The sequence below is a fragment of the Amblyomma mixtum genome, chromosome 4, assembly GCF_055824585.1.
Source record: "Amblyomma mixtum isolate Tamu chromosome 4, ASM5582458v1, whole genome shotgun sequence".
In the NCBI taxonomy this organism is placed as follows: Eukaryota; Metazoa; Arthropoda; class Arachnida; order Ixodida; family Ixodidae; genus Amblyomma; species Amblyomma mixtum.
Window position 1 is genome coordinate 120,332,474 of NC_143015.1, and position 23,500 is coordinate 120,355,973.

A 23,500-nucleotide genomic window follows, 5' to 3' on the forward strand; every position below is an offset into this window, starting at 1 on the left:
CACTTCAAGCGAATATGGAGATATAAATATCATATTTCTGAAACGAACTTCTTGTTCTATTGCACCGAGAAAGAGAACATGAAAACTGATCTATAAGTCACTCCATATCGGACTCATAGTCACTGTCGCTGGATGCGGGACTACGCGCAGCAGCATGGATTGAAGTTGTGTTTCACAGCTAAGTTCGACTCCACATAAGCTTTCGAACGCATTCCCCTGAAAGCCTGTTGCGAATCCCTGTTCGCACGTTTCCGAAACGTGACCAGTTTCGTTCGCAGCTGGCGGTTTATTGAGGTATCTGCAGCAGTCGGCAAGCCAGAGGAGTTAGCGGCTGGTTGGTGCAAAGGCTTTGCCACCAGGCAGATAGGGCCACGTGCTTCGCTGAGTGTCATACCCCTGTCCTGGACCAAATTTCTGCGGATGTCCTGTACTCTGCTACGTTGGAAATCAAGAAGCTAGTATTCTATTTGGCTAAAACCGCTTACGTGCACAACAGCCTATGTTTAGCCATTTTGTTCTACTTCAGTCGTGAGTTCAAGTATTAGTGTGGTTTTAAGTCAAGCGTGGATCTTATATGTGACCTGGGCCTTCAACCCGCGAACTTGCAGCACGAACGTTTTAAAAGCACTACCTGGCACCGGCGATGACGACTGCTGTCCAATCGTTCTACGATGCACGCTGCAATGGTTTTCAAAGCAAAATCAAAAACCTAAACTAATACCAAGCAATTATAAAACCTTGAAATTGCATTCTGAAATTTTCGATGTACCTTTCCATTTTTCCTCGTCTGAAAAAAACGAGAAAAACCGTTTTTTTCCCCAAAATTGCAGTGTTTTTTTCAGGCCTTCACATCACTATGTGCAGGTGAGAGCAGCCGAGCAGGGTCGCCTCCCAGTCCTCCCGGGTTGGGTTGGGGTGAGGGGGTATAGCAGGGTTGGAGGGGCAGGCCCACACTATGTGGTAGATGTCCGAAGACTTCTCTCCACAGTGCAGACAGCTGCCCGAGAAAGAAAGGTCGAAGTGTTTGAGAGCTGCCGGGCACAGCAAAGTACTAGGCGAAGCAGAAGCCGCTCCTCCGCCTTTGAGAGACCTTTACACGGGCGGGGATAAAGACCGTGGCCAGATTGATAAAGTAAAACAATGTCTTTGAAGGAGTAAGCTGGAGTGAATTCGAGTTCCTGATTGTCGGTGTCGGAGGGGAATGTCCGGTGAGACAGCGCGCGGGCGGCGGCGTCAGCTGCCTCATTTCCCTCAAGGCCCATGTGAGCAGAAGCCCAAACGATACGCCTGTGAGCGGGGTCCCCGGTGTAGACGCTGTTTTGGAGAATGCGGTAGGCTAAATACGGTACCCAGCCCTGCTCGACGTTCCGACAGGCCCCTCGCGAGTCGGAAATAGTTGTTTTTGAAGTGGGATCAAATGCAGCCAACGCAATGGCGACCTCCTTCGCGTGTGTTATGTCACGAGCTCGGAAAGTAAGGCCGTTCACTCTTTCGGATTGGTGGTTGACTGCGGCCGTGTATCATCCCTCTTAGTGGGGCCGTAGGCATCCACGTAGAGTACGTCGGGTTTCGATACATAGTGGCGGGCCAGGGCTTCTGCCGCGCCAGGCGCCGGTCATTATGGTCCTCACGGCTGATGTTCGCGGGAAGAGGGCGCACCTGGAGGGCACATCTCCACTGGCATGGAATACGTACGCGCTCTTCCATGAGAGTGGTGTGTTGGATGTGTAGTCGGGCAAAGAGGCGGCGACCCGACGATGTCTTCGAGAGACGTGTGTATTGGTTGGTCAAGTGGGCTTCCCGGAGCTCCCGAAACGTGTTCACCATGCACAGCCTCAGGAAGCGCTTGTTGTAGGTGTTCGTGGGGAAGCCCAGAGCCCGCTTTGCGGAGGATGACTTCGAGTGAATCCCCGACTTGCTTCCGCAGGTGGAGGTACGGAGTCAAATATAGAATTCGACTAGTTACAATTGCCACCCGCAATTGCGCCACCCGCAAGGCGTCCTTACATCGTAACCCCCCGCGTTTGTTAGAAACCCGGCGGACCAAGCGGCCCACCTGGTCCCCCACCTGACGGAGTTCGGCCAATGTTGTTTGTGACCGTCTGTCTTGACGTATAAAGAGCCCCAGTACCCGGACTGCGATATTTTCAGGGATTGGACCTGTCTCAAGAGACAATGAAATTTTGGCTGTGCACTTTGGTGAGGGGTGTGACCTGGTGCCATCAGAGGCAATTTACAGATGGAAATGGGACACCGGCGTCAAAGCTTTGCAGCTCACCTGTGCACAAAGCTGCACCGGCGGAAAAGTCGCACTCCATTCCCATTGACTTGCAGTTGGCTTCCTCCGCTTCGTTACACTTGGTTCGCTTCTTATCTGATAAAAGGCAAGCAGAACAACAAAGTGAGAGTTTTATCTATTAAGAGATAAGAGAACAATAGACCGAAAGTTTTTATTTATTCAAAAACAATTATAACAAGAAAGTGATAGTTTCATCTATTCATCGATAAGTAGGACAACAAAGTGATTGCTACGTAGAACAACAAAGTGACAGATGTTTATATATTCAAAGACAAGTAGGAGAGCAAAGTGGTAGCTGAGATTGCGTGGTGTTTAGGGCAGAATCAGGCTGGCGCAAACAATTGCTGGTATTGATCAAGCAAACACTTCACAGGGATGTACACTGTGCTCAGATGGATAGTAGAAGTGAGTAATTCAACTCCCCCTCTTACGGTTCTTGTGAACAGAATATGGCTTTATCCGCTCTCTTTCCTGCACTTCAGTTCTCGAATTTTTCTCACCCAGATTAAGGACTCTATTACTGCGAAATCAGGATTTGCAGCAAATGTAAATGTTGACGAGCGTTCAAGGTTGTTTATTTCTTTGTGGAATACATAGTGCGACCCGAAGTCGATGCAGGAGGGGCACCCTTAACAAAGTAACAGCGCACAAAGCATTTACAGTGGGAAATCAGCAAAAGCCATTTTACAAGAAATGTAGGCAAGTTGGGTAAGCTGCACAGAAGCAAGATTTGATCCATGCCTATCGCAATATCTGTAGATGAGAGTAGAAATTTCTGGAGACAGGGAACTATAGCAGTCAGGCCCCCCATTTTTTGAAGGGCAAATCGCGCGTCAATTTAAGCGATACGCAGTGCAACGCTGGGAGAGGATGCGGCTCAAGAAGAATGGTTTTAGTCCTGGAGGTCAAAACTCGGCGTCCTTTACCGACAGATGATCGTCAAGCAAACGCTGATATATTTTTGCCGCAATAATTTCGCACTGAGCAGTGCGTTTTAGAGTTTCAAATGAGAGGCATGTTGCGTTTAACAAGAAGGCCAAGTAGTTTACAGTGCAACACCAACTTCCCCTTGTCGCCATCGTGCTTAAGAGCGGATACGTAAGGGGGCATAAAAATCACTCTATTTTTACCTTAAGGAGCATGGGAATTATAGCTCCTGTACGTGGAGTTGCAGCTTCCGTACAAAACCGGCCACAATTCGGGGCTGAACTGGGGTGTGTACCGAGCAATGACCAACGTGATCACGTAGATTGCGCACACTAGGACGCCAGCTCGGGGCAAGTACACCTGAATGAACAGTTGGTATTACAATCACGAAATGAATGCATTCTTGATTACGAAGATAGAATTTCGTCTTTTTGAGTTATTCAGCAAAGTGAAGAAGTTGTAATTAACCGGAAGTCTCGAAATTGTTGACACTCATCTTCAACCTCTACCAGGTATTATCGGGCCCTGTGCAAAAGATCCCTTCCAGGCGGTTTGTACACAATTATGTAAGCGCCAAACTTACAGCTTTTTCTGAGAAACTGGAGCACTTAACAGTGATTTCATTATTTCAGTCAAATTGAGTACCCTTCTTGTTGCAAATAAGTTGCTTTTTTGTACCATGTAGCGAATGCAGTAAATAATCTTTCACGTAAGAGTGAGCTAGGTAGCACTTTGTCCGCCCTTTTTGCGCAGACATATTTTGCAGCGAATGAAAACATAGATTGTTTTTGCTCAATTTCGAGCGTAATCTCAATCTTCCAAACACAAAGGGATTCCACGATCCCTAATGTGTTTACCGGACACACGAGAACATTTCGGTGTTATTATTTCGAACAAATCTGACACTTTGCGCGGAATTCTCCACATTGTTGTAAAAATGGACCTGCTGGTCTTTCACGTTCCAAAACTAACAAATTCCCTCTCTTGAGGCCTGAATATTCTACTTAGGTGAAAAAAAATTGACTTCAGTGAAAACAAAAAATGGCGAATGAAAGGGATATAAGCAATTCATGCATACACCAAAGCACATACTTGTGCTTGTTTCAATCAGCATAAGGTATGGTTATTTCCTGAGGAAATGCCATGCACCTTGTGGGGGGAAACAGCTGCTTACCCCGACACTCGGCAGCCCCGTCAGTGAAGCTGCACTGTTTTCCCATTGCCTGGCATTTCTCCTCCTCTTCCTTATTGCAGCCTTCACGGATGGGATCTGCACAAATAAATTAGCTGTGGCTTAGCTTGGTTAAGCCCGTAATTGCGAAAGCAATATCCGTACCTACGCCATGGTACAGCTGGTAGTGTAGCTGGTGGTGGTCCTTGTGGTTAGACTTGTGGGGATGCATCGGTTATACAATCCAATCCCACCCAATCCAAACCAAACCAATCCAATCCAATCCATTGCAATTCACTCCAATTCAATTCAATCAACTCCAATCCAATCCAATCCAATATAATCTAATCCAATCCACTCCTATCCAATCCAATCCAATGTAATCTACTCTAATCTAATGTAATCTAATATAATCAAACCCAATCCAGTCCAGTCCATTCCAGTCCAATCCAATCCAATCCAGTCCAATCTAATCCAATCTAATGCAATCAAGGTCAAATGAAGGTCAATGGTGGTCACCGCCGCGGCACGGCAAAGGCGTGAAAGTGCAAGTAGTATTTTCTTTCGCAATAAAAGCAGGACAGGACCTCGCGTCGATGGTCGCACGTTCGACGCGCAGCCGGCGCTAACACAGCGCAACTGGCGGCAGTCCGCGCGTGGCCCACGTGATCGCATCTGCTCAACGCTGGCTTCGTCTATACATGCAGTTGCAACAAGAAAAAGTATATAACACATTTGAACAACTGTCTAGCTGTTTGTTAGATGTTTAAAGACTTTTTCAAGAGCTCAAAGCCTGTCGTTGCAAAGCACAGAGAGGCTCTTACCGGCACACAAGGGGGCGCCAGCACTGAAGTCGCAAACTTTTCCGAGATCTTTACATTTTTTCTTCGAGTCTTCATCGCAGGTTGTTCCGTTTTTATCTACAATTCATACATGCAAGATTATTGTAAACACAGTGGAAGTTTTAAGGACTATGAAAGATGAGTAAAGGAACGTCCTCTTTGTTTATTGGCACTGGCGCAAATCTTCTAATCAATATCAGCAGAGCCGAGTTGTTTTCACTGTCTAGCAAGGCTTTAATGCCTAACTTGCACTGCACTTAACGAAATTTCGCCGACCGTGAAGAAACACTCAGCCAACACCTGTTGATATTCTGTCGAATCCTACTAGTTGTCGCTACTGCCGACTACTGTAGCTAAGACAGATATCAATTAATTAAAATAAGGGAGTAATGTCTCAAAACGCCTTTCACCCGAGGTAGGTCTCCTTACCCGTGCAGGTAGCCGCTCCAGCTGTAAAGTCACATTCCTTCTTCTCCGCCTCACAAATTTCCTTCTCTTCTTCATTGCAGTTTGTGCGATTCTCGTCTGTAGAAAAAAAAAGAAGAATTTGATAAAACCAACACTACAAAATCCAATTCTGAGAAGCAGCTGTAAAATTCAAGCAAAAGCTTTTTAGCGCTTCGCTCCTGATGTTAACAACGAAGAACGTAGACAGGACCACGAGAGGAACACGAAGAGCTTAAGAACCTCAAACTCGAGCTTGTCAGTCCTAAAAAATAAGGTGACAATGCCGAAAAAAAAAGAAAAAAGATAGCATCGGTACTGTCCGTACACAACGTATCTCACCGCCTAAAAGAGTTTGGTCGGAGAGCAGGAGTCAATAGCCCACTGTGACCAGTTGGAAAAGGAATAAGAATGCGCAGTAAATCACTAGAAGTGGTTTGTAGAGTGCGCGGAAGCCGTATATTCTATAGCACTGACATGCAGTCAAGAAACAGTACGCGCGGCCGACAGATGCAGCAGTGAAATACTGAAAGAACACAAAGATAACGTTGACCAATCTAGCAGAAATTTTGCCGTTTACTGCAGATTTAGACTTCAAAACTTGTGTGCCGGAGTTAGATGGTGCACAGTGCTTTATGGACACAGTGAGCACTTGGTCCCTGAGATTATCGAGATAGCCGAAATATCCAGACTGCAAGATCAGTGGGTTAGCACACCGTCGCGTTTGCTAAGAAGTGAACTTCATCTGTTAATTGTTATTAACATCCATGATTGTATAGAGCACCTTGTAGCACATCCTTTTGCCGCCACCTGTCCGTGTCACATGCTTTGACTTCGTGCAGAAGGCATAACAAGAAGGCATATGCAAGAAGGCATAACCCACGACTTCCGAATTCGGAGGTCGTGGGTTCGGATCCCACCGGCGGCATGTGGTTGTTTTAGAGCGCAGCTCTTTGGCGTCCGTTCCTGGGTTTCGCGTCGGCGTCGGCCTCGTAACCAGCTCCGCCCCCAATGTCACGCTTTTCAATTGGTCGAAATGCTCGTGACGTCACAGTGCGCGAATTTCAAATGGGGCCAATTGTACTTTGGCTAGTAACCATGCAACCAATCAAAGGGATCGTATAGTGATGCTGCAACTAAGGACTGAGTTTAGTTAATTGCTTAATTAATCAATTAGCCTAATTAATATAGAGGAGAATGAAGATGTCAGAAGAAAAGAAAGACGCGCGCCGCAGCGACAACAGCGTCCGCGGAAGGAGACGCTGCTGAAAAAAACAGATAAGTACGAAGCCGCGTTCCCTCCACCACCACGCACTTCCCCACTCAGTAAGACGTTGCTCGTTTCATATACGTTGTGTCGAACATCCTAGACAGTTCCAACAATTGACAGGTTAATGACAGAACGCGATGGATAGAAATACAATAATAGAAATATGAAATAGCCTAATTAACCTTTCTAGTTAGACCGCATAAATCAATAAAACCGAGAACGAAATTGGTCGAGTTGGGGAATCGAACCAGGGTCTCCGGAGTGCGATACGAGCACGCTAGCCACTCCGTAATGCCAGCTGAATGGTTTGGAATGAACAAAGGCGCGTCTAGCTAATACGGCGTCTTCGTTCACTCCCATCTTCCCCCTTTCCCTTACGGCGAGGTGCAGGTGTCCACCCAGATATGCGAGAGAGATACATTTCCTTTCCTAAAAAAATAAATTTACCGTCCAGCAAGGCGTACAGCCGAATTGGCGATGGCGTTCTGTGGACTCCCTGGCAGCGTTGCAAGACGCTGTCGCGTTCCACTCTTACAGGCGAAGCTTAACATGTTAACCACACATCAGTAACACACGCAGACAGCCAATGGACGCGTCATTCGCTGGCAGCACTTGATTCATCATTCACAACCACATTCTTAACGTACGCTCCCTTGCCGCACATGCCAAGGACGTACACCACGATCACATTCTGCGCCATTCCTCTGTACTTTGCTTTGCTGAAACCTGGATGGATCCCGACGAGCCTCTCGAAATCATAGATTTCCTATACTGCTGTGGTGCTCGCAGAGACCACAACAGAGCGGCGGGAGTCGCTATCTACTTGCGCACAGGTCTCTCTGCAATACCAGTCGAAATGTTTGGCACGTCACATGAAGTTGGCGAACTGTGCGCCGCAAAGTTGCCCAACGGCTTGCTGGTAGTAGCTGCCTACTTCGCCCCTACCGCACTCACGAAAGACGTGGTGCACTTCCTGCAACTCGCATTAACCGTCCATCGATCCACACCGATGTTAGTAGTGGGGGACTTTAATGTTGACATAAAGACAAACAGCAATTTCCTAACACTTATGCGGGAGAACATCCCGTTCCTCTCGCTCGTAACGCGTCCCACGGCTGTGACAACCTCGCGAGGCACTTGTATAGATCTCGTCTTTGAGAATCAAGCATTGGTGTACCAATTCGAACATATATCACTCTATTTCTCCGACCACAAAGCTTCCTTCATGATTGTCAAGAACTGTTAGTGGAGTCTTTGTTAAAGGAATACGTGTGAAAAATAAAAAAAAAATTCTGTGATAGCGCATACATGTGTTGCTCGATTTCTTTGCCTCAATCTATCGAAAAGGTGAAACAGCTTATTTGCTGCGCTCAAATTTCGCATTAGGAAGTAACGCAATCGTCGGTAATTTTTTTTCTTCTGTTTTTCTAATCAATTAGCTTTAAGCGATAACATACTCAGTAATAATCTAAAATTGATAAACACCCCAAAATAAAAAAAATGAATTAAAGATCCCCTGTGTCCCTTGGTTTCTGTGGCTCTTGGCTTCCCTAATATTTATAACGAGCCCCTCATTCCCCTTCCCTTGTTTGCTTAATTGCTTAGCGAGGGCCTCGGTTCTGGCAGCCTTGACGCCATAAGAAGCATAAGAGGGTTCTCACATAGCTTCCACCGTCGCCGTTCGATGACGTTCCACGTCACACCAGCGGTACCTCAGGATGTACTACGTCCGCCGCTTATGTACGTGGGTGGTGCTGATGAACACTCTCAAGGTTAGGTCACATATAAACACCCCCGAAAGCAGATCAGACAGCCGTCGCCGTAGCTCAGCGGTAGAGCACTGGACGCGTATTCGGAGGTCGTGGGTTCGGTTCACACCGGTGGCATGTGGTTGTTTTTTCTTCTGCTTTTCTAGCCAGTTAGCTTTAACTGATAATATATATATATATATATATATATATATATATATATGAGAGAGAAGCCAACAGCCGCAGAAACCAAGGAGGACAGGACAGGAGATTTATTTATTTATTTATTTTGTGCTGCTGGGCAATCCTGCGCTATGCGGCGACGCGCCACAGTTGTACTGGTTGCTCTGGAGCAGTGCGAAATGACACGGTCTGGGCAGCTTGCCGTAAATTACATTTCAATGGCCCTCAACACTTGCACCACTAGGAGCGGGTGAAGCTATGCGCGCTGCTGTGGTTTTTTCTTTTCTTTCTCAGTTTTGTTCTCTTCGTCTGTTTTTCTTTTTGCTATTATTTTCTTCCCTTGTGTTCGAACTTCTCGCTCCCACCGAAGGAATCCTCTCCCAGTACGAATCCTTGCGTCTTCACAGAGAAAACTAGACCCTGTCGGCCTACGGTACATCTCTGCTACTTCCATGTTTTTTTTTCCTCGCTAGCTTGTTTTACAGCTTGTTTTTTATGCGAAGCATATTGCTCGAGCTACCACTCACGCCGTCGCCGTGGGACCCCCACGTGACACCGTGACGTCACACCACGTGACACCGTGACGTCACACCACGTGACATCGGATGAGAGAGCCGGCCTCCACCTCGCGCCGTCGCCGTGGGACCCCTAGCCGTCACGCCACGTGACACCGTGACGTCACACCACGTGACATCGGATGAGAGAGCCGGCCTCCACCTCGCGCCGTCGCCGTGGGACCCCTAGCCGTCACACCCGCGCATTCCCGCGCATTTCGAACGCGCGTTCACACTCGGTGTAGGTGAAACGCTCGCTCCACCGGGCAGGCAGACGCGGCTTCCGTGCCAATCCAGGCGCTCACCCAACGCGCGTCTCGGGGTTAGTCGGCGTTCCGCTGTAGCCATGCCGTTCTCTTCCCCCACGACGAAGGCTTCTAGTGGTTGTATTAAAATGACCAAGTATTCAACCAAGGAAAGCCATGTATTACCAAGCCTAGGCACTAATATGCTTCGCATTCCCCAGGCTTAGCCAAGCTGAGCCTCAGCAATTCTTTTTGTCCTTCCCCCTTAATAAGCGGGAGCACTCTTGTCTCCTACTGCGCGGTGTGTTTTTCTTTCTCCTAGAAGAGAACGAGAGTTTCTCCTCTCGATTCAGTACTGTGAATGCGCGGATATCTGTGTTCACCCAACTATAACGCTGATGAACGACGGTCCACCATCAGAAACCGTTGGACAAATAAATACAGGTAATCGTATTAGTTGGGACCTTCTCATTCCGCAAGTCTTCACTGGCCCATTGAGCGACGCAGACTGCTTCTGCTTTTGCTACTATACTGCTAGTACTACACGCACGCGCACGCACGCACACGCGCACGCACACACACCCACATACACACGCACGCACGCACACGCGCACACACGCATACACACATACGCGCGCACGCACACACGCACGCACGCACGCACAGACACACACACACGCACACATACACACGCACACATACACGCACGCGCACACGCACCGTCGCGCGCGCACACACACACGCGCACGCACACACACACACACACACGCACGCACACACACATGCACACACGCACCCACCCATGCACGCACACACACACACACGTATGTTGGAAATATGCAAATATGAGAAACAATAGACATAAGAATGAAATAAGTTTTTGTTACCTGTCTCGCTAAAATTTTATTAGCAAACAGCAGGAGGAGTTCACAGAGCATTAAATTGTCTGGGACATTCACTTACCTGCGCACCGCGGAGCGCCGTCAGAGGTGACGCATTTATAATGTTTTTCTGCACACAATTTTTCATCTTTTGGTTTGCAGCCCTTTGGTCGCTCATCTGCACGAAGCAAGTGAAACGCAGATAACTACACTCATAGTTTCAGAAAACAGGAGACGTTCTCATAGTAAAAATAATTTGGGCCAATTTCTGAATTGGCCTTGGTTATACAAAGAATAAAGTTAACAGCGGCCTGCTGTGAACATAGTCAGAATAGCTTTCTTACCTACGCAGAGAGGGGCTCCTCCTGTCATCTCGCATTTTTTGCGCAGCGAATCACACATTTGTTTCTCTTCTTTAGTACAGTTTGGGCGTGTCTTAACTGCAAGGAAGACAATATTTGAACAGTTGCCTACAACCAAGAAATCTCTGAAAGGAACTCGTAATAGTTATGCGACATGCAGATGAAGCTTTAGGAGCCCGTGGCAAAAAACGGAATACTTCGATAAAACTTTACCTATGCACAGTGGTGCTCCGGCGCTGAAGTCACACTCTTTCCCTTCAGATTTGCAGATTCCCTCCTCGGCGTTACTGCAGTTCGTGCGTGTATTGTCTACGAAAACAAATGCTTCAGCTGAGGCAGTGAATGAATGAATGAATGAATGAATGAATGAATGAATGAATGAATGAATGAATGAATGAATGCACGAACGAATGAACGAATGAAATGTATGAGAGGGCGCAAAGCGATTTGAACAAAATGAAGAAATGTAAGCAAATACAGCGCTTGCAGTGCGGAAGACACCGAAGTTATACCTGTGCGCCTGATTTCTGAACAGGTAACTATTATGAGCACTTGTGGATTATTTTCTTGGCATTTATGACTTCACATTCCATCCACAGGCTGCCGCTAACACACTTCACCAGTTTTGCTGACATCTGTTAGTTAAACGTTAAGCTATCCCTCCCGCTTTGCGTGGTGTTCGTAGCGGTGCGACTCAGCAATAAGACTGATATAAAACTGGCATGGAAACTTGGAATAATAATATTCTGGTACCCACGGAGGCGAGTGGACGGATTGTACATAGATGCAGTCGATGCTTTGACGGTATACCGTCACTGGTCAGGATTAATGGCTGATGAAGTTGACCGGTCACTGACCATGTCCGAAGACAACTGACGTTAGGGAAGGCTCCAGTGCTGTGTGTCCATTGTGAACAAGGGAGCCGTAACACTCCTGAAACGTCATTTGTTTTTTTACCACAGTCAGTGACCAGGGAACTTCATCAGGTTTTGTGCAACTCAAAATACAGGACGACCATCCCTAGCGCTAAGTTTGAGGCACCCTACGCCACGTAATGTGCTGACAGCCTGTAAGTGCGCTAATCAGCTGGATGGTGTTACTTCTAGGTTCCACTAGCATTGTTGCGCGGAACGGCCAATGGGACGCAGATCGCATAACATGAAGCCAAAAAATAATGTTTGAGACTGTTGCGCTGAAATACGGCCGTCTCTCTGTCCCGAAACAGCCACAATGCCTCCTTGCTTGCTCTTCTCTACGGCTCGCGCATCTCTGTTCGTTCAGGTGACGGTGGTTTGCAGAAAAAAAACAGAAGGAAATGGGAAGGCCTGCTTTGGAAAGAGCAGTGCATAGCAGGGAAATAATACATCCTGATGACGACTCGCTTACCCATGCAGAGAGGCCCTCCGGCGCTGAAGTCACATTCCATTCCGATTGACTTGCATGCATCTTCCTGTTCTTTGTTACACGTCTTTTGCTTTTCGCCTGTAAGAACCCGTTTAAAACAGCCTTTCTATTAAATACTTATTACGGAGATAAAAAGACTGCAAATAGGCAAGCGTTTTGTAATGTTATCGCATGCACCATCATCATAATCAGCCTGACTTCTCCCATTGCACCTACACCCCCCCCCCCCCCCCCCCCATCTCTCCAGGCACCAGCTGCGGCCACTCTATCCCTTCAAACTTCTTAATCTCATCCGCCCACCTAACTTTCTGCCGCCCCCTGCAACGCTTGCCTTCTCTTGGAATCCATTCCGTTAGCCTTAAGGACCAGCGGTTATCTTGCCTTCGTATTGCATGCCCTGCCCAAGCCCATTTCTTCCTCCTGATTTCAACTAGGATGTCATTAACCCGTGTTTGATCCCTGACCCACTCTGACGTCTTTATGTCTCAACGTTGCACCTATCATTTTTCTTTCCATAGCTCGCTGCGTTGTCCTTTACTTAAGCTGAACCCTCTTTGTTAGCCTCCCCGTTTCTGCCCCATAGGTGAGTACCGGTAAGATATAGCTGTTTTATACTTTTCTCTTGGGGGGCATTGGTAAACTTCCATTCATGATCTGAGAGAACCTGCCATATGCGCTCCACCCCATTCTTATTCCTCTAGTTATTTCCCTCTCATGATCTGGATCAGTGGTCACTACCTGCCCTAAGTAGACATATTCCCTTATCACTTCCAGCACCTCACCACCAATTGTGAACTGCTATTCTCTTCCGAGACTGTTGAACGTTACTTTCGTTTTCAGTATGTTAATTTTTAGACCCAATGCATACATGGCATGCGTAAATTTTGGGCGTGATCATTGGGTCTATTTTTGATTTGGAACAGCCCTAACGTTTTATGTTGTGTCGATTCATTCAGCTGATCTACGCATTGATATGCCCCTTTACTCATTTGAAAAAATGCAAATACATTATCCATCTGAGTCGTCCTCAATAGCCATCCGGCACTTTATTATGTACAAGTAACGGCATAGTTAAAAAAACCTCTGGCAGGCGTCTCAGTGGGTGACCAGACCCACATGCGATTGGGATCTTCAGCTATAGCGAAAAGTTCCATCATTTTGTATACGGACACATTGTTGTCATGGAGACAGACCATCGACCCCTAATCGCTATCTTGGAAAAGCCTACTGGAGAGATACCGCCCAGATTGCAGCGATGTTTTCTTCGTTTGCTCAGATACCACTACAAGTTGCAATCTGTTCCAGGAAAATGAAGTTCACGCTGTAACTGCTCTTTCATCACTTGTCAGCAAAGCAACTTTCAAGCGTTTGGCAGAAGAAACTAATAAGGACGACTACTTGAGACAAGTCATCCACTGCCTGCATAGCAGTCATCCAGCCCTTGGAACACTAAACCCTTTGAAAGTGAACTAATGGTCTTTAGAGGTGTGTTGCTTAAGGGACGCAGGGCCGTGATTCCATCAAGCATGCACCAGGAGCTACTTTGAAGAATTCACGAAGGCCACCTTGGAATAAATAAATGCAGATCTCGAGAGCGCAAGTTGCTGTTTTAGCTTGGCCTTAACGGGGACATTGACGCCCCCCTCATAAATAGTTGCACAGTTTGACAGAGGTACGCGTATCGACAACAATATGAGCCGCTCATGGACCACGTAGTGCAGGAACATGCACGGTGCCGAGTAAGTGTAGATATTTTTCAGTGAGCTGGAAAATCGTACCTTTGTGCCTTTGATGCGTTATTGAACTTTCCAGAAACAGAAAGTTTTCGGGACACAACAACGGCCACAGTTGCGAGAACACTCAGCGCAGTGTTTGCAAGGCACGGATTGCCTATCGAAGTCTGCACAGACAATGAACCACAGTTTGGGAGCCATGAGTTAGCATTGTTCGCGAAGAAATATGATTTTAAACACAGGTCCAGTCCGCGGTTTCCTCGCTCAAATGGCCTCGCGGAGAACCGTCCGGATAGTAAAGAGAGTTTTAAGAAAGACGTCCGAGATGAATGATGATTTCTGGCTTGGATTGCTCAGTTACAGAAGCAGTCCGCTAGAAGACGGCCAGTCGCCTGGAGAGTACTTCAGGGGCGGCGACTTCGAACACTGCTCCCAGATTTCAACGAAGCTCCAAGCAAGTCTGCAAGAAAGCATAACCAGTACCGGCCCCCAAGACGTTGTCTTTCTCGCCTCCAAGAAGGCCAGGCTGTTAGAGTACGAGAAGGCTGTTGGTCACCAAAAGCCAGGGTTCTTAAAGCAACTGCTCAATCAAGGTCATACCAGGTTTCCACCGAATATGCTTGTGTTTTGCGATGCAACCGACAACACCTCAGGGCGACAGCTGAGCCTTTCAGCATTGCACCCAGAAGTAAGGTATTTGTCTGGGCTAGTCGGTACATGGTTCAAACTGAAGGCACAGCGCACGAAATACGGGACTAAGACAGAGACAAACACAGTGATGAAGACATTCCGGATGATTGCGGCACGAACGAGATATTCCGCCAGATCCAATCATGAGCTCAAAGTGCAACCACATCTACAGCCTCGACACCGGCACTGCCGAGAAAGTCCCAGCGCGAAAGAAGAGCTCCACAGCATTTGGGATATGGCGAAAACCTTGTGCAGGTTGCGTGACGGAACTCTAAACTATCTGAAATGTGTGAACAAACCTTTCTTTTCATGGCTGAACAGTGTTCTGAAGTATGAGTGGTTTCTGTCTGAAGTGTTGTGAAGTAAGAATGGTTTCTGTTTATCGTTTCAAAGAAAGGGAGATGCATCGTGTAGGTAAGCCGAGTGCGACGCGTGCCGGCGTTCTTGTGCGGTAACTACTCAAACCGAGTTACTCTAACCGAGAGTAACTAACCGAGTGTTAACTACTCTGCCCACACAACCAATGATACAATAACCGCTGGTACTTAAGGATAACGGAGTGGATTCTAAAAGAAGACAAGCGTAGAAGGGGGCGGAAGAAAGTTAGGTTGGTGAATGAGAGCAAGAAGGGAGCAGAGATACGGTGGCCGCTGTTGGCAAAGGACAGGGTTAATTGGAGATGTATGGCAGAGGTCTTTGCCCTGCAGTGGGCGTAGTCAGGATGGTGATGATGATGATGCATTTATTACGCCTACGACACCTATGCAGGTGCAGCTTGCCTAATGTAAAGCTGCGCTTGCAGATGTCATAAGAAATAACTAAACCTTATTTGGAACATTTCGTGCTGCTGTCGCTTATTTTAGATTATTCTACATCAACAATTACGAGGTAAAGTTGTGCCTGCTACACTGCCTCAATACCTATAATTTGAGGCTCCTAACAAGAATTAAAAGGTGCTGGTCAGCACTGGAAAGGCAGACAACATATTTGACGAACCACAAAAATGAAATAAAAACTCGAAGTTCCTTACCTATGCAGAGGGCGGCACCAGCGCTGAAATCACATTGCTTTCCCATTTGCTTGCATATTTTCTTTTCCTCCTTGTTGCACTCGGTGCGCTCTGGGTCTGCGAAGCAAATAAAAAAAGATGAAATCACGAAACTCTTGCACGTTCATTTACAGAAAAGGCAGCCGGACATATTGCAGTTCATAACTCAACATGCCTACATGAAAAGCAAACGCAGTCTGAAGAAACTGAAGGTGACACTCACCAACGCATGTAGGGGCTGGGGTGGTGAAGTCACATTCCTTAAATATTCCCCTACACACTCTCTCCCCTTCTGGCGTACAAGTTTTGCTACTATTATCTGTGAAGAACAAAAAAGAATGAACGTTTCTTGAAAAGAATGACTGCGCGGAGAGCTTGTGTGAACCTCAAGATTTAAAACAAACTCGACTAGCCTCTGGGTGTGAGATACAGCAAGGGCAGGTTGGTGCAGAAGGAGTGTCACTCACCCATGCATAATGCTGCACCGGAGGAGAAGTCACACTCCATTCCCATAGACTTGCAGTTGGCTTCCTCCACTTCGTTACACTTGGTGCGTTTTTTATCTACAAAATAATAAGCGAAGAAACGCGTGAAGAGGTGGAACATCTGCGAGATGTTCCGTGCGAAAACGAGCTTCCCATAAATTATTCCTGAGACTGTTCTTATTATATTTCATCATCATCATCAGCCTGACTACACCCACTGCAGGGCAAAGGCCTCTCCCATGTCTCTCCAATTAACGCTGTCCTTTGTCAGTTGCCGCCACTGTATCCCCGCAAACTTCTTAATCTCATCCGCCCACCTAACTTTCTGCCGTCCCCTGCCACGTTTGCTTTCTCTTGGAATCCACTCCGTTACCCTTAAGGACCAGCGGTTGTCTTGCCTTCGCATTACATGCCCTGCCCAAGCCCATTTCTTCCTCTTAATTTCAACTAAGATGTCATTAAGATGTCGACAATAGACCACATTCACACTATCCATCAGGTGATAGAGAAATGCGCAGAATATAACCAACCCCTATATACAGCCTTATTATATTTAGGTGATCCCTAAAAACCATGTTAGCTAGGCGCACTCATATATAACAATGCACGCTTCATGTTTGGAGTAAATAAAGGAATAGAACAAAATAAGCCTTAGCTCTATACGATGCTGTATCAAGCATCACCAGTGCTCTAAAACAGAAAACTGGATGGTTTCTTTTGTTATTGCGTTTGACGTACCAAATCGAGTCAGGCTGCGAGGGACGCCGTAATGAAGAGCTGCGCATGATTTCGACTGTTCTTTGACGCGCACTGACATCGCACAGTACACGGGCCTCTGGCATTTCTCATCCATAGAAATGAGGCCGCCACGGCAAGGATCTAACCCAGGTCTTCCGGGTCAGCAGCCGAGCACCATAACCACTCAGCCACTACGGCAGCTTAAAACTGAAAACTAGGAAGTGTAAACACTGTCAGTGAAATCTAATCACCAACTGCAGTAAAATGCCACAACGAATTCAGCAGATATGGTCAATACCAGTCCCCTCGCCCCTTTTTTCTGGAATATAAGTCTAAAAGATAGCAGGAAGAATCTCAAACGTCCACACACCAACTTACCAGAGCACAAGGGAGCCCCAGCGCTGAAGTCGCAGTCCTTTCCTCTTGATTCACACGCTTTCTTCTCTTCTGGGTTACAATGGTCGCGCTTCTTATCTGTCGGGAAGCAATGGACAAAAAGCGTGGCTGGTTACGTGGACAGCAAAAAGAAGTGCTGAATTAAAGTTACTTGGAAAAAACAGCGCTAAGACGAAGGACAAAGAAAAGAGGACTACAGGACCACGCTGACTATCAACTGCAAGCTTTATTAGAAACAACGCGCAATAAATACTCGATAGACAACCAAAAGCGCATGGCTACACCAAAAGCTACAAAGATGCATCAATCACCTGAATCAAGATACTTTAGTTCACAGTCATGAACTGTTACAGAGGGGATGCTCACGCACGAGTCACTGTTTTTTTTTGGATATGAAAGGCTTCACTGATTTCCCGTGTTAGTTTATCTTTGTGCTTGTACAGGATCCTAGTACATTAAAAATGGGGGTACATGATTTTTCAGAAGAATCAGGTTGGTTACTCTGGGAACATGTACCCCCATTTTTAATGAAACTAGGATCCTGTACAAGCACAAAGATAAACTAACACGGGAAATCAGTGAAGCCTTTCATATCCAAAAAAAAAAAACAGTGACTCGTGCGTGAGCATCCCCTCTGTAACAGTTCATGACTGTGAACTAAAGTATCTTGATCCAGGTGATTGGTGTATCTTTGTAGCTTTTGGTGTTGCCATGCGCTCTTGGTTGTCTATGGAGTATTTATTGCGTGTTGTTTCTAATAAAGCTTTCAGTTGATAGTCAGCGCCGGTCCTGCAGTCCTCTTTTCTTTGTCCTTCGTCTTAGCGCTGTTTTTTTTCAAGCAACATGTACCAACTAGCTCAACTCTCCGTTTTATTGAAGAATTAGAGTTACTTCGCTTTGCTTGTGTTTCTGATGTAAATGTTTTTATTATTAAGCAGCTGTCTTACAATAAGACCTAAAACGCTTGCACAGCACATTTTCTTGCATGAATATTGTAAGCAGTGATGGCAAAATAGGGCGGAGTAAATTTCCTTACCGACGCAAGTAGCGGCCCCCACGGAGAAATCGCACTGTTTTCCCGTTTCATTGCAAGCTGCTTTTTCGATTTCATTGCAACTTGTGCGGTTGTTGTCTGTGAGAAATAAGGGGCATCATCACTGGTAAATACTCGCGCTTAGAGCAGAAAAAGTTTGTGGCGAAGGAAAATGTCTTCAAGGGCAGTCTGTATTCGTCGATTTTGCGATTTTTTCTAGAAGCAAGAAAACTAGGCGGACACTTAAGCTCCGCCTTAAGGTTAATGGTAGCTGGTTACTTTTGCTTGATTACTACCGCCTTCTAATTATACACATTGATTAGCAGACATCAGTAGGCATACCAGACCAGCTGATAGCACACAATGCAGGCAAGGTCTTTAACCAAATCGAATGAACGTGCCTCAGTGGCCCAGATATAGCGTCTCTCACTCGCACCCGAAGGGAATGGCCGCCGCGGTGGCTCAGTGGTTATGGTGCTCGGCTGCTGACCCGAAAGACGCGGGTTCGATCCCGGCCGCGGCGGTTGAATTTCTTTGGAAGAGAAATTCTAGAAGCCCGTGTGCTGTGCGATGTCAGTGCACGTTAAAGAACCCCAGGTGGTCGAAAATACCGGAGCCCTTCACTACGGCGTCTCTCATAGCCTTAGTCGCTTTGGGACGTTAAACCCCATAAACCTAACCTAACCGAAGGGAAGGGAATGGATTCGATTTCGAAGTACTTATCTGTTTTGTTTGCAGCGTAATTGATACACTGCAATTCTGCATTTCATAATAAAATTTGAGTCATGCTACTACCCCACCATCACAAAATAACCCAAGTTTTAGTCATTTTCATTCCACAGCTAAAAACGGGACGTCTCGACCCACTCGACCAATGCGGATTTTCTCTACATGCAAACGCAAACAACTACGGCGGCTTCTCGTCTGACCACGAGATTAACGCTATAGCGTAAGACCGTGCAAATGTGTTCTCTTACCAAAACAAATATCTGTGCCTTGTGTGGAGTCACAATCCAACCCTTTTGACTTGCAGGCGTCCTTGTTTTCTTCACTACAGTTGTCGGACTTTTTGTCTGCAGGAAAAAGAAGTTATGGTATGACCAAGGCAGGGTACAATGTCTTTATCTCAGGCCACTGAATTTTTTGGTGCACGGAGTATTTCGATCATTACCGTCTTTGCTAAAACGAACTAAAGGTTTGATGAAATATTATAGGGGAATCCACCAAGGTGGAGTAGATTTGTAATACGGGAGTAATTATTCATTGGCATCCACAATAGCGCAGCGACACGGCTACAAAGGAAAGCTATACAGCTTTCTAAGAAACTTCGCAGTTAAATAAAAATTCCTCCTGGTCCGGGGTTCAAACCCGGGACTACCGCTTCACCGGAGCAGTCTCTCCACCAACTGAGCTAACCGGGACGGCAAGCTTATGGTAGGGCGAGAGCGAATTGATCAATAACTCGAAGCGGGAACAGTGTTGGACAACACTATGTTCCGAAAGCTGCATAGCTTTCCTCTGTAGCCGTTAGGCTCCGCTTGGGTGGATGCCATTGAGTGATTGATTGCTCCCTTATAACAAATCTATGCCACTTGGCGGATTCCCCTAAAACATTTGACCAACAGTACTGGATATCGCATTTCCTTGATGACACTTAATTTTTTTCTCGTGTATTTCTTCTTTCCACCCGATGTTCACTGCATTGCTTTTGATCTCTTGCTGATGCTCATGTAGTCCGTTCCTGATTAAGATGCCTAGTGCGGCGTCATTGAACCTTAATCTCTTGCTTCTTTGTACTTTCGCCTTTTTGTGTACATATTGCTGTTTTTTTCCCAATAAACGTTTTTATTTATTTATTTAGGACATACTGCAGGCCCAGTGAAGGGCCCTGGCAGGAGGGGCACAATAAACACAATACAAAAAAACACAAAACAAAAAGTACAAGGCAAGTAAAAAAAAAATCAATGAACGGCCTGTTCAATGGCATCAATGTCAACTGTTGATGATGGTGGCAACTGATTCCACTCGTTAATGGTGCGGGGAAAAAAAGAGAATTTGAATATGTTAGTTCTGGCAAAGTAAGGTTTTAACGATTCAGTGTGCCTTTTTCTGGTTGACCTGGACGTTATCGGTTGGAGATACAAATCGGGGGCCATTGACAGTTTGTTAGTTTTCAATAGAAAGAGAAATCTTAACCTTAGTATTCTACGCCGAGTTTCAAGGGACTGTATATTATGTTGAAGCAACCGAGCAGATGGTGAGTCAGTGGTGCGATATTTAGAAAATATAAACCGAACTGCTGTGCGCTGAAATCTTTCAAGGGCATTAATGTTAGTCTTTGTGTGAGGATCCCAAACAGTGCATGCATGCTCAAGTTTTGGTCTAATCATGGTGCAATATGCCAATTGCTTAACGTTAGGGGGAGCTTGTTTTAACTTGTGCCTAAGAAAACAGAGATTGCGAAACGAAGAAGAGCATACGGTTTCAATATGTTTATTCCAACTAAGATTATTCGTTAGTGTTACTCCTAGGTACTTGTATTCTTTGACTTCTGAAAGGTGCCGAGTGGGAAGATTATATGAAAAGGAATGACTGTTTCTTTTATTAGTGATCCGCATAAATACTGTCTTGTCAGCGTTTAGTTCCATCCCCCATTTAACGCACCATTCACTAACATTCTGTAGGTTATGATTAAGTAAAATTTGGTCGCCTGGAACTTTAACTTCATTAAACAAAACACAATCGTCGGCAAACAACCTAATTTGAACAGGATGAGAGATGATGTCTGTAATGTCATTAATATAGATTAGAAACAGTAATGGCCCAAGGACACTGCCCTGCGGGACACCAGAAGTGACTGGAAGTTTGTTAGAACAATGACCATCGATACTAACATATTGAAATCGGTTAGATAAATAAGCCGCAACCCAATTAACAATAAAAGAAGGAAGACCTACAGTTTCAAGTTTATGGATAAGTTTATTGTGCGGAACTAAATCAAAAGCTTTCTTAAAATCTAGAAATATGACATCTATTTGGCCGGAATTGTCCAGAACTTGAGCGAAATTGTGAATTACGGATGTAAGTTGGGTGACCGTAGAAAAGCCTTTGCGAAAACCATGCTGGAAAGCAGATAATTTGTTGTTGTCATCGAGAAATGTTTTAATGTAATTGGCTACGATATGTTCAAGAAGTTTGCAGCATGAAGAGGTCAACGATATGGGACGGTAATTATTAAACAATGCGGCATCACCTGTTTTGTGTATAGGAACGACACGGGCCACCCTCCAATCGGGTGGTAGACTTGAAGACAAAAGAGAAGCACGAAAGATGATAGCAAGAAAGTGCGAAACCATCTCAGCATAACGATGTAAAAATGAATTAGGTATTTCGTCAGGCCCAGGAGTTGCTTTTGTTTTAAGATTCAAAAGCATTGCAAAAATACCAGGTTGAGATACGAGATCGTGCACAGGCTGGGAACAAGAATCACGAGTTGTGAAATTATTTGCAGGTTGGGAAAACACACTGTGAAAATATGAATTGAACTTGTCAGCAATATCTTTTTTGTTGGTGAGCAACGCGCCCTCATGCATCATCGCAGGCAGGTATTTTTTTTCTTTGCTTAAAAAATTCCAAAATTTCTGAGGAGCGTTACGAATAAAATTCGGCAAAATGTTTTGAAAGTAATGTCGCTTAGCAGCGGCAACAGCTTTGGTCAAAGAAGCCTGCTTCATTTAAATGATGTTGTGAGGGACACGGGCTCTTCTTAAGCGTTTAAGTTTTCTTTTGAGATGCAAGATTTAGCTGTTTAACTGCGAGTGAGCACTTGTGTCGTGTTTTCGTCTTCTTCTCTTCGTCATCGTATTTTTTGCACTCGGTACCCATGAATACGTACCAACCAGATCAACTTCTTACTTTAAAGCAGGGCACAGACATTTCAGCTGAGGAACAGAAATGAAGCTGGGACTTTTGCTACATACGTGGCCTTAGGCGAAAGAACCTCCTTACCACTGCAGTCAGCAATCCCGTCGGCAAAGTTGCACTCTTTTCCCATTGCTTTGCATTCCTTGTCTTCTTCCTGATTGCAACTCTGGCGGTCGTCATCTGCAAAATATGGTAAAAAGCGAAACAATACGCAAGGTTCGCGCAGCTACTAAAATAAAATTTGGTACAAATCGGCAATTAGCCAGTAAAAGTCACTAATCAGTTACCTCGAACTAATTCAGAATAATTCGACACGTTGCATCCTTCAGAACAGGGTTGCCAGATCACTCCGACCTCTGGTAGCCAAATTGGCCTCTGTAGTAGCCCAAACGTAGCCAAAAGCGAAATTTTTGCGTAGCCCAAAAGTAGCCAAAAATATTTGTTTTTGTGACAACATTTCCTAAGCATATTGAATTAATTTTCGGCATGAATATTTACATATTAGATATCTTTCCCGCACATGTCTGAGGTGGTGCGCACGGCGTGTTCTTTACGTTGTTACGTTTCGCCTCCGTCATCTGCGCTAACCAGTGCGGCTAACCAGGTGCGCTAACCAAGTCCTAAAGATGGGGCCGCAGTTCCTCTTTGCAGGCGCGGCAGTAGGCCATATCACCTGAGGCGGGTGACGACAGCCAGCCTGCCCGCAGAAAAGTCTGCCCGCAGTCTTCCCGCCGGCACCGCTTTATAACGCAATCACAGCTCTAGTTTAAGAATATTTCACCTTTTAAATGTTCGCGCGGAGATTAGGCACATCGACAGTGAAAATACCTTGCTGTATACTTACGCAGCCTCACATTTTAATTTTATGCATTAAGAGAAAGGTCCTCACTGAGAGCGTCACCTCAGAGCATCTAGCATGCTCCTTCTTGAAGCTACATTCGACGATATGCATGAGCTCAGAATAAATCAAGGATATATGTCATCAGATGATAAGCTATGTCGATTTCATCTTCAGTCTAACAGCACGTTCGCAATAATGAGAAAAACGTATTACCCTTGAATTACCCTTGAATTCCGGCTCCTTTTTCCATTCCTTCTTGTGGTTCCGGATGTACTTCGCCCG

At 45.8% G+C, this 23,500-nt stretch overlaps 2 protein-coding genes across 2 annotated transcripts in view; both read right to left on the minus strand.

Annotated features, from left to right (window-relative positions):
- LOC149348090 (uncharacterized) overlaps positions 1 to 23,500 on the minus strand; it is a 292,673-nt gene that overhangs the window by 133,680 nt on the left and 135,493 nt on the right. The gene's annotated exons all lie outside the window — the stretch shown is intronic.
- LOC149348091 (uncharacterized) lies at positions 1,484 to 16,125 on the minus strand. The gene is made up of 10 exons (XM_089586051.1): positions 16,025 to 16,125; positions 15,784 to 15,879; positions 12,313 to 12,408; positions 11,140 to 11,235; positions 10,909 to 11,004; positions 10,647 to 10,742; positions 5,669 to 5,764; positions 4,401 to 4,496; positions 2,279 to 2,374; positions 1,484 to 1,596 (listed from the first exon to the last, which is right to left on the minus strand). Exons 2-10 carry the CDS (start codon positions 15,827 to 15,829, stop codon positions 1,484 to 1,486), a joined length of 831 nt encoding a protein of 276 aa, XP_089442177.1. The 5' UTR covers positions 15,830 to 15,879; positions 16,025 to 16,125.